The following is a 12323-nucleotide window of genomic DNA, read 5'->3' as shown; positions in this document are numbered from 1 at the left end:
TTAAGTTTTTACATAGGTTGTGAGCAGATGTCTGATGTACCTTAGCAAGAGATAGTTAAAAACTAATTGAGCACCTTAATCACTATTTCCCTTTATACACAGTCTGAGATTCACGCATGTCTACAACAGCAATAAAAGCATTTCTGGGCTTTCCCTGACTGCAATGGTCCATAAGAATCTTGATTTCAAATGTGGCTACTTTCACTGAAGCTTATTTCTCATGCATCCACTTACTATACACTGTGCTAACAAAACCTGACACTAATGAAAGAAGTATTAACCTTTTCTTACGTGCAAGACAATTTTTGAGAGTAAATATTTCAGAAGCTTATACTTGCTAGAAGCAGAAAATAATAATAACAATAACAATAACAATAATAATAATAAAGAAGTCACAACTGTTTTTCACTTCTGTCTTATGAGCTTCCCAAAGAAACAGCCACATCACAATAACCCCACTCCAAACCTAACCAGGTGCCTAGCAAGCATGGAACTTACAGTTCGGGACGAATAGGGTTGTAAAAAAAGAATTAAAATATTTAGCTGCATAGGCAAAGTGAAAATGTAGCTGCTCATAAAAGTTGAAAGAAAACTGCTTCATCTTGGATAGCCTGGGTGGTACTGGCTGAGCATATAATGAATATTTCCTCTGCACCACTCAAAAACTGAGCCCTCCTGCTGCATTTTGCACCATTTTCTAGACCACCCACTCAGATGAGGATACACAAACCACATGTGCTAGGAATGTTTGCCCTGTGCCGAAAGCAGTATCAGCATTATGACCTTACTCCTTGCACAGTCAGGATTTTAATACAAACTTGCTTGTATTTTCAATTCCTTTGATTCTTTAACAGTTTGTATGTAGTCACTGGTTTTTAGATGCTTAAAGATTTGAAAGAGGAATGTAAGTGTAGGAAAACCCCAGCATTATCAGAGTAGAAATGTTTTAAGCAAATATTTCTTGTCCTTCTCCTTCTGAAAAGAGATAGGCTTTATTTCTAGGTCTTGTTAAAAAGCTGTGTCTGACACCTTCACAAACCCACTCTTTCCTAAACAGGACTCAGATGTTGCATTCTGTCTCTCTGTGAGCAATGATAAAAGTTAATAATTTATTCTTTGCTGTGATGAGAAGGGTGAAGAAATTGCAGTTTTATAGCATCCTTTCTAAAGGAACATATGAAAATACATAATCTATTTGATAGAAGATTCAGGAAATGGTTACTTCCAGTCAGAATTATACTGAATGATAATAAAAATACATCTGCCGCATTCACAGGCTTACATTTGACTTTACTCAAATTACAGGACTGGCAATATTAAAGTAAATGAAAAATGCAAGACTACCACTTTGCAGTACAATCAGCCTGGCTGAGGTAAAACATAGAATGTAAGTCAGACAGAATACTGAAACAAATGTGAAACAGACATTAGCATCCCAAACAATAAAACACCTAAATGTTTTTATGTTGTTGCAATCTCCATCTCTCTCTCTTTCTACTCATCAACAACTGCAGATTTTACAATAACAAACCAAGGCAGTTGACTATTGCATCTCTTCTTTACGCATTTTTTTCTTTCTCCCCATTCCACCCCACACCCCAGGGCTTTGTTCTCACTGTAGTAACACTTCTCTTTCCTGTCTAGTCACAGTAGCATTTCTTGCTGCTCAATCAAATGCAAGGCTCTTACAGTGAGTGTGCTTTGATGTTAATTTATCTGTCCAGACACAGAGCCAGACTTGTAAATGTCATTGGTTTAGCAGCATTAATACACTGATTAACTTCCAAGCATGCACAAAAGCACTGCAGATATATGTGTTTTAGTCCCTGTCATCTGTTAGGAAGGCTTTTATGCCCAGCAGTAAGACTCCGTACAGTGTATAGAGTAGCTTCCTGGTGTACACCGCATTCTACTGCATACTGCTTAACAATTAAGAAAACTATTGAGGCTCATAAAAACATGCCTCACACTTGTTAAACTTTGGAACATCTCTTGTTTTGCTGTTTATTTCTGTAGTTCCTCCTAGCTCCTGCTGTGGGTGAAAACCTGACAAAATTTTCATCGTGATTCCTAATTTCTGCAAACCACAGGCGAATGAGCAAACACAAAACAAACTCTGTAGACTGAAACAGGAGTTTACTAAAAGATAGTCTGTCATCAGACTGCAAGTGGTAAAAGATGAGATATGGTGCATCCGAAGAAATCAAACGTCCTACCATCAATGCAGGGTCCGGAGTAAGACAATGCATACAACAAAACCAAATGAATGAGGCAATTTTCACTTCAGGCAATTCTACAGTTTCCCCATCAATTTTGCAAACTAAGTGACAGGTTTTGGAACAAATGGGTCATTCAAGAGACCCCAAAACACTGGTACAGCTTCTAGGAAAGGAAGATTATACCCAGTAAGGACCAAGGACTCAAACTAGATTGTGAAAGTACTTTATTTCACTGTGAGAATGGGAAAGAAGAACAATGGGCCAGGCAAAACCCAAGAACTTGTAATTTCCTTCCCAGAGACTAAAAGAAACTTTAATAGAAATATACTGGGCTCTCCAAATGTGCTGTACTGTGTGCATTTTGTTTCTGAAATTGAAAGCATAGACTTTTCTAAAAACACCAAACCAATGAAGAGAGCGAGAAACGATCAACCATTTCTTACAGTCCAAAGGCTGAAGACTGAGCACAGATTTAGTTTTACCTTGGAAGACTCTCTTCACTTTAGTGCATGAGAGGAGTAAAGGAGGCCCATTCCTCCTTTCTAGCTCTTTTTCTTTAGCACGGACTAAGATAGCCTTCAAATTTAGATGATACTGGAAGTTTTGTAAAGCCTCTCAGCTGATTAGAATTTGTAAGAAAAATTAATTTTTTTTTTTTTTTAAGTTGTCTACCGAATTGGACATCCACTTCCTGAGGAGGAAAGTTTCTTGTGAGAAAACTGTCTTTGCTACTGGATGCAACTACTGCTCTAGTAACAGCAACTCATGCTGAGAATTACTCTAGACATTGGAACTTACTGCTAAACCCTGTCTGGTCCAAATTCTCTTATATAATTGCTTTAAACAGCTTTATGCTAAGACTTCAAAACCTTTGTTGCCAAAACACTTTAACCCATCCCAAAGATCAATGCTCATAGACATTAAAGACTTGGAAGGGTATCTTCTTGTTTTTCCTTTAAGAGAAAGATGAATGTCTGAAATTAGGTGAACATAGATTTATTTTGTTTCCAAATACAAAATTAGATGAAAATAGCTAACTTTAAAATTTAGATCAAAACTTAGTCACTCTATTTCTATCAGAGTTTTGTGAAAAAGTCAACGCACACATTGACACCAACAGTCTATTTTCTCTCTCTCATTGAATTAGAAAATTTAAGAGTTTAAGGATCATCCACAGTTTGCATGAAATTCAGCACTGATTTGATACTGTAATTGATGTTATCTCCCTTTTATGCCTATTTATCTAGTTTTTCCTTTCCTCCATCCCTGTTCTCAGTGTACAATAAAGCTTATCTGGTATTTTAAGGGTAAAATGATTCATTTCACCAGTTCTAAAAAAACAGTGCAATAGTTGTACTAGAAGTATCCCCTTTTGAAACTCAATGAGTCTTCACCACAAGACTTAGAAAAGTCCAAGTGGACAAATTTCCATATACATCTGGTATAACTAGAAGACAGGAAAGTTGAACACACATTTGTAGACCAAAGGTTTTTAAGGTTGCTTTTAGATTACCAAACATTTTTATATAAAACAATCAATAAAAATTGAAGTTTATCCCCTTTACATGCACCCCTTTTCCCTTCCCCATCGTCACCTGCCTTCTGTCAATAGTAAAGTTAACATTACACTCCCAGTCCTCCATCCCCTCCCCAATTGCACATTAAGACATGGACTTAAAAGAACAACATAACGCTTCAAGTATGCTTCATGCCAATCATCAATAAGAGTCATAACATTACTGAAAAAGTACACTTATTCTTCAGAAGCCTAAGGAGGACTTCCTGCGGAGTATGATCAAACAACATTTTAAATAAGAAAAAAGCCCCCCCAACCCAATATGTATCGTGCCCTTTCAAAAAGAGTAAAGTGTAAAATTTTCTTTGGACTTAAAGAAACAGTATTAAGATTTACCATCTGAATAAGAAATAACCCCAATAGTTTTTCAGTGCTGCACAAACTGTGCACATTAAACAGTAAGTCATAAAGATACTACTGTTTAGCTCTACACATAGAGACTACATGTGGCATAATAAGCATACACATGACATACTGGCCTGTCTAGCAACAAGATACATTTATCAGTCTGGTAAACCTGAACAAACCTTTGCATCCAGAAGTATTTTTAAAATTATTATTTTCTCTTGTCATTTAAGAATTTGAGTTTTTCATATAAAGGCAATGATTTCATCGAGAAACCATCAGCAATATGAGAGCATGAAGCATTGATGTGAAACTGAGTATACATCCTCTCATTTGATCAGGCATAAACAAGGATCCTGATTTCAAGAAATAATGGATGTTATGAAAGAATACTCATTTTTATAGACGAGAAATTCTTCTGGAAACACAATAAGGTTATCAACAGATACCAAAATCTGAAAAGTTTAAAAAGCATATGTGCATGTATGTGTGTATGTATATACATATACACAGGTGTGGTACACGTGTATATATAAACACACATACAGATGATATCATACATGTATTTTATTTCATGTATTCTTTTAACTGTATAACAACATTTTTTCTTCTTTTCAAACAAAAGGTTTTAATTTAGCAGTTGTAAAAAAACAAACTAAATCAGAAAAAAATCCCCAAAACAAACTAAGCAGATCATTTACTATATGAATGAACAAAAATGTTATGCAAAAAGTTTTATGGTAGAAGTGAGTCAAACACAGCAGAAGAGTGTTGAAACTTGAAGTAATAAATAGATCCAAATTAAAAATTTTCTACAACATGTTCTTTAAAGACAGGACCAGTACTTTTTCTTTTATCATGAGCTCCTGCAGAACACCTTCACTCTAAAATATATTTAATTTTGCAACATTTAAATGGACACAAAAATGTAGACTGCAAGAGTTGCCAGATTCAGGACAGTATACAAAGCATTTTTTGTCAAAAGTCTTATTGGTTTATTCACTGAGGCTAGACAGCAAGTCATATGAACCTATTTGGTGCACTTTTTAACTGTGGTTAAAATCAATATCAGTAAGTGGATAGAATCAAGGACTTGCAGTCCAAGCTGCTGTGGTAGACAGGAAATGAAATACAGGACCACTGCTTGGTTGCCACATTTGTATCTTGTTTCCCAGAACTGCAGAGCTGGAATCAAGACTGTAGTGTTTTAATTGACTAAAGAAAGAGAGCAAGAAGTGGCATTTCAATGTGAATAAGGTTACTAGGCTTGTGAAAGTACTGCATCAAAAGAGCACACAAGGGACCCCACTACTTGCAATATCTGGTAGTGTCACTCAGTGACTCATTGACTTTTGGATACATGTATGCAATAATAAATAGATCAGTTATGTAGTAAGGCAGTGTGTTGAACATGCATTCGTCTTGTGGACTTGAACACCACAGAGAGAGATACATGATATCATACACATTCATTAAGAACAAGTATTTTTGTTTGTTTTTCTGTGTTTGTTTTTCAAGGCTATCCAGGCAAACTCTTCCAGAGCATTTTCTTCTTGAGAAGAGTGGTCCTCTGAGTCTGGTCACTTTTGCTCTCCTTTATCAAGAGACTGGCTTTAAGGAAAAAAAAAAAGCTGAAGAGGTTTTTGGTTTTTTTCCCCTCCATTTTGGTCGCATCATTCTGCATACATCATTTAAAGAACAGTTTTTGACACAGCCTTATGCTGAATCCTCAGGAGGTTCCAGATGTTTCCAGATAACTCTGTAGTTTACGGACTGTGGTTTTGTCCAGTGAACAAAGATCAAAGTCAAAGGTTGTATTTGTGATATGAAAGTGTCCAGTTTCTTCTATAAGATTTACTATCTGAAAGAAAAGAAGAGATGCAATTGGAAATTCCAGCAGTTTTACATGCCCGCTGTAAGTATAAACAAGTACCATATGAAAGGCCTAACATGAGGCAAATTCCCCAATACTTGCAGATTTAACCATTATCCTTATCATTCACTTCCTTTCTGAATGCATTATTGTCCAGATTCTGGTATCTTGGTTTTTTTTTTTTTTTAAGATCATCATCAACCATAATGTCAGCATACCTATCTGCTGTTGCTGCAAACATTAGCACTGACAAAATATTTTTCAAATGTTCAAAGAAAATCTGCTTATTTTCTAATTCAGTTTAAAAAATAGGGGGGGAAGGGGCAACATTATACTCTTAAGCTCAAACAAATAATTAAAAATCCCAAGTAGATCTCTGGAATGTTTATTATGTGCATAGCTACTAAGCAGGTTACATTAGGAAATAAATTACATAAACCTTTCTGCAAGCGAGGAAAAGAAATAAATCCTTAGAGAGTCCAGTCCCTATTATTAAAAAAAACCCCAAAACCCAAGAAATCTTACATGAACTGTTAGTTCACAAAGTAGTAGTCACTTTTTGAGTAACACAGTTAAATTTTTTTTTTTTTTTTTTTTGCCAAATAAACTATGGAAGGACTCTCAGCAAGGTCATAACATCATTTAGGTTGTGGGGTCTTCATCCTTAGAGATATTTCAGTCATTTGACATAGTCCCAGGCAATTGGCTCTACATGGCCTTGTGACCGCCAGAGATTCCTTCCAACCTTAACCATCCCACATTTCCATGAAATCAACAGTAGACACCTAACTCGTGCCTTTCTGCAGTTGTGACATTTTTAGTCATTAAACTGTAGTCTTTATTTTTGAAGAGTGGTCATAACACAATTGCTATAAAAATAACTTCAGACATTTTAAGTTTTGGGATGCATACCTACCTCAAAAAAAAACCACACTGAACATCTTGAAAAGCCAAAGCATTATTTGTCAGAGAGGGCTAACAAAGTGCCAGCACATGATGGCTGTTATAAATCTCTTACGTGTGGTTTCATTCCAAGAGACAGACATGCCAAGGGCACACAGAAAAGCACTCCACCTTGCAGTGGCCTCTGGGTAGCTCATGGACTCCCAGAACAACACTGCTCTTCTCAGTCCTTCCAACCACCCCTTGTGCAGCACTCAGGCTACACTCCAAATCCTGTCTGCAACCTCCAATTGGAAACCCATTTAGCTCTGGGGCTTCCACATACACCTCCACTGAAACACTACTGTGAGATACTCCTTGATTGTTTTGAGTTTTAGTACTCTGACTGCAATTCCTTTTCCACAGCTGGAGGAGATACACATGTATGCACACATGGGTTACAGAATGTACCTTAAAAAGACAAATCTGTTAGCAATAACCAACTTCACAAAGAACAATTAATTTAAACTAAATATTTTGTAGATTTCAACTCTCCATGTCATTACATAAACAGATATTTTTTCTTCTCAGACCACAGAAGTAAAGACTATGTAAACGATAAACGAAATATGAAATGTGTATTGTCAGGCATGGAATGACACAACCAAGAACAGATAAAATAGAATGGATACAAGATAAAATAATAAAAGGGAAATGCTTGTTACAATAAAAATCTCCCTTTTCAATTACCCTTTATTTTCAAAGATGGGAAAATATAAAAATAAAATCTGCTTAATTTGGATTACAGCTGCCCATAATTCTGAAAGCACCTGGAAAAAATCTCGCTTTTATTAGCACATAGTTTAAATTTGTACCTCTTGCTTTCAACTTCTTTTCCATATAGGAATTTTTAATCTAAAATTACTAACTTCATTTGTCCACTTGTTGGTTCACAGATTCTTGCAACACTTTTTCATCCCCTACTGTTGTTCTGCAATTGACATGAGGCAAAAAAACAATGGAGCGTGAAAAAACTGATTGATACCAGAAACAAACTTTGATATGTATTATTATTCTCATTTTTTGCCACTCTCTAGAGCCTCGTCTAAGAGAGAAGCAAAGGTAAGCAGTCAATCCAGCCTCCTTTTGTAAAGTCTAGAATCTAATCTTGGGCTTGCTATCTGAATATCCACTGATATCCACTGAGACAAATAAATGGCTGCACAAGAAGTTTACAGAAGCAGTGGCCAAGAAAATGCAGCTACATTGAACAACTCTGTCTATCACTTCCTTGTGTTACTGTGGAAGAATACTACCCCTAATAACCCCCACTGCAATATACTTGATTTTAGAAACAAAGATTATGCGGAAGTGTTAACACATGTATTTTTAAACAGTGCTGCATATTTTAAGAAATGGATAAGGACTTCTATTGATCAAGTTCTGCTTTTGGCTTTTAAGCTCTAGGTCAAGGGAAACACAAACATTTTAAATATCCAGCCCCCAAGAGATACAGTCGCTATGTCTGGGCACCTGGCAAGTGACTGAAATGAACCCCAAAGACTTTAATGGGTGTACAAAAATGTATCAAGATAAACCCAGACAGCCCAATGAAAAACACCTGCCTGTGTGCCAGTCAATGAGGAATTCATGACTTACAGTATTAGCATATAGCATCTTTGTGCTATTCAGAAATTCTTCAAAAAGAATAAAATATTGAGATTAGCTGCTAGGAAATCTGACAGTTGTAACATTAAAAACACAGCATTAAAATGTTTTATTCCAAAAGCTCAGGCTGCAAAGAACAAAATATCCCATTTGTTCCTGCTGTATAAGCTTTGCTTTTCCGCAGTAAATTACGTCTCTGTTTACATAATGTCTCTCCAGCTCAGTTTCATCATTATCCATCATAGTATAACTATTTATCAGCTTTTAAACAAGCAAATGAGTGTGTTTGTATAAGGAAGTCAAAGTGCAACTAATGACAGTCATTTTTCAATTTATGGAGCGTTTTAGGCCATGTGATAGGTTCCAGACCCCCAAGCTGCCCCTGGCAGCAAATTCTAAGAAGATAGTTGCCATCTGAAGTTAAGCACCTTCAGAACATGGGCAACCTAGTTTTCAGCCATGCTACAAGCTCTCAATTTCTTCCTTAAGCCTGTGCTGCCTAATGCACTGGCTTTTGGATTTTTTTCGAGTTGAAGATATGACTTCTGATGCCTGAAAACAAGACAAAAACAACAACAGAAATGTTGCTGCCTTTCATAGGGTAGCACTAACATTTTCTTCACTGAAAATGCAGAGTTAGAAACACTGCTTTAGCCAGCCAAATTCATTTGAATGTATTGGACATGCTGCATTAATATTTGATAAGAAAAAGAAAGAAAAAAGGAAAAGGAAAAAGGAAAAAGGAAAAAGGAAAAAGGAAAAAGGAAAAAGGAAAAAGGAAAAAGGAAAAAGGAAAAAGGAAAAAGGAAAAAGGAAAAGGAAAAGAAAAAGAAAAGAAAAAGAAAAGAGAAAAAGAAGAGAAAAAGAAGAGAAAAGGAAGAGAAAAAGAAGAGAAAAAGAAGAGAAAAAAAGAGAAAAAAGAGAAAAAAAGAGAAAAAGAGAAAGGCCTCGTCACTATGAATTCCAACCTCTTTCCTTACAGTGAAAGATGTGGTAGAGGAATTTCTTTGTAAACATGATTTCTGACCAACATCTGTCTTGCCACAGTCCAATATTCATATAAAAACTGCTCACAGGACTGATTGCTTGGTGAAATGTTCTTCATGTATCTTGTCCCTCTCAGGCAATTCTTGTATGTTTGTAAGTAGCACCTAACATCAGAATTATTTAATTATGTATCCAGGCACTTGCAGTGTAGTATTGCATCTCTCCTGTCTTCTCTCTTTCTCAGCTTCCTTTAACAAAGTGTCTCAAAGAGAATGCCGCTCTTGGGAAAGAGCCACATTTACAAAGATACATTTTTCTCCTTTCTCAATTTGGCCGCATTCCTGTTTGCTGTCATGCCTATGGACTTGGTAACAACTGAGATTGGAAAAAAAATTGAAAAAGAAAATCCTTTTCATGACCCTTGATGTAAGTTTAAAAAGCCCATGCTTTTACACTATATCAATGTCTTCACTGTTTTTCTGCAAGTCTTTGAAAGTCTCTGTGCAAGAGACTTACCTGCCCTAACAAACTAACAAGATGACAGCTGCCATTCAGGAACACATGACTCCATCACCATTCCACTTCAACACCAACACCTCTAAAACTCTTGCAGCTGTCTACAGTTTTCTGTTGCATATTTTTGCATTTGATCCCTCTTCTCATGCAGTAACACAATTCCATTATGCAGTTTTACACCTTGCTGTGCTCACCTTTGTACTTCCTACAATCTCTATGTATTTCTTAGTATAGAAGTTTCATATTAATTCCTAGAGACTTTCTCAGCTCTGTACCTTTTGAATTTCTGTGCACACTGGAAGTATTTTACATTAACTACATAGCTGCAAAGCAGTAAGGACATTTAAGATGGGATGGCAGATTATTTGTAATGTAGAGAAGCATTGATTCTGTGCAAGTTATCCATTCAGTTTTGGGATAATATTTCTATAAATGGATAAAATCATATGAATTAATGAGTTGCAGAATGTTAAAGGATTAAAGGCTTTAAAACTAAGCTGTGTTTTGTTTTACAGCACCGTAGACCATTCACTAGTGCAGACAGCCTAATAGGTAAGTAATCTGGCTCTTCCACCCACTCCTGGTAGACTTCTGTAGCCAGCATCATGGTGTTCCCAGAAGAGCTGAATCCCTGTCCCAGCCTACACAGCCTGGCCATAAATACAGCTTTCACTTGGGCTGTACCAACAGCCTGCAAACGCTCTGAAACACGGGAAACAGTCTGCTAAAACAATTTCCCCCAGGAAGGCAACACCAGTTCTACATCAACCAAACTTTCATAATGTAAATAATAATGTATAAGTAATCATGGATTGCAGCATTAAAATGCCTCACTCCTAATGCAAGTTGTGAGGCAAAGTTCATGAATAAATGCTTTCTCTGGTTTGACAAATTGTCTTAAGAGTGGAAAAAAAAGTTTAGTTTAAAACACACAACAAGAGTATACTGCTCTTTTTCATTTACTCAGACTAGGATACTCTAAATTTCCAGCTCAGTTATGTTTCTTTTCACGTGACTTTTTTCTTGTATTAGTAAGCTCCCACAAAGCTTACTATAACAGTACTCTAATATCAGAATTAACACAATTTAGTGGACAAACCCATTATTTTTCTAACAAAGACAAATAATTCATCACCGAATAAATGCTGCCAGTGAGAAAGACAATGAGGTGTTCGACTTGAAGCACTTTACTTACTTGGAAAGTATTTCTTAGGATGGCCTAGTAATTCCAATATGAAAGGATTTTGCTAGTCCCAGCCCCTTCTCAGATCAGGCTCAGTTATGGAGTCAGATCTGGCTACTCCAGGCTTATCCTGTCAGGATTTCAAAAGCTCTAGACCACCATCATGGGGGAAAAAAAGAAGGTTTCCTGCTTGTTTGTGTATTTGCTCTGTACAAAACGTTTTGAAGTTGATTTTCTTTTCCAAAATTCCACAATAAGCCATGCAAGCCCTATGGTCTGAAGGCTGTCCAAACAGCCCCAGTGAAAGCTGAGTTCATGTCCTGACTGTCCAGGCTGGGACAGTGGCTCAGTTCTGCACTGGTAACAGCAGTACTGGCCACTGATGTGAATCAGCAGCAATACCATTTGGAAGCTATGCCTTGGACAACTGGGGAAATGAGTGCTCAGGGAGCAAAGACAAAGTGGGATTTTTTACAAAACAGTGTCTTTTCCAGATTCAGTTTTAATGTGAACTCTTTGAGAATCAGTGAACAATGTGAAGTGAATAGGGTGTTGCAATTCCTATATCTTAGCCTCCTTCAAAATTATTTCTCTATGTAGATAAAAATTTGGCTCTGCTACCATTCTGAAAGCATGCTTTGGTTCTCTTTGTAGAAAAACGAAACTTGGGAGGCAACAGTACATTAAATATGAAGGGTAACCAATATGCATCACTGTGTGTTATAAGACGAAATCTGACAAAGCTACCAAAATTTCATCTTTAATTAAGAATATCCTTAACCAAGATTTTCCTTTTCCATGACCTCTCAATAGTTTTCTCATCTTTACTCACAATATGGAGCCTGAACTAACAAAGCAGTTAATACTGGAGCTTCCAAAATATTGTTAACAAGCTTAGTAGAAAAATTTGACAAGTGATTGCAATCTTTTAGAAGTGGCAAAAATTTTCCTCTTTACAACATCTCTAAAACATAATAAAACCGTCTGTGCTACAATTGCATCTACTTTGTTGACAGTGCTTACTGTTTAATCTTCACAATTTTCAATCCAATCCAGTACCTGACAATACCACCG

At 36.4% G+C, this 12323-nt stretch overlaps 1 protein-coding gene across 1 annotated transcript in view; it reads right to left on the bottom strand.

The window, feature by feature from the left end:
- Positions 1–1229: 1229 nt before the first annotated feature.
- MLLT3 (MLLT3 super elongation complex subunit) overlaps positions 1230–12323 on the bottom strand; it is a 120887-nt gene continuing 109793 nt past the window's right edge. The window contains exon 12 of the mRNA XM_054287210.1: positions 1230–6001. Within this exon, the coding sequence (XP_054143185.1) occupies positions 5870–6001 (132 nt within the window). The 3' untranslated portion in view covers positions 1230–5869. The remainder of the gene's footprint in view (positions 6002–12323) is intronic.

Source organism: Melozone crissalis, unplaced genomic scaffold, assembly GCF_028551555.1.
Source record: "Melozone crissalis strain CALT ecotype California unplaced genomic scaffold, PUWL_Pcris_2 ptg000005l_1, whole genome shotgun sequence".
NCBI lineage: Eukaryota > Metazoa > Chordata > Aves > Passeriformes > Passerellidae > Melozone > Melozone crissalis.
This window is presented reverse-complemented; position numbering and strand designations above follow the sequence as displayed.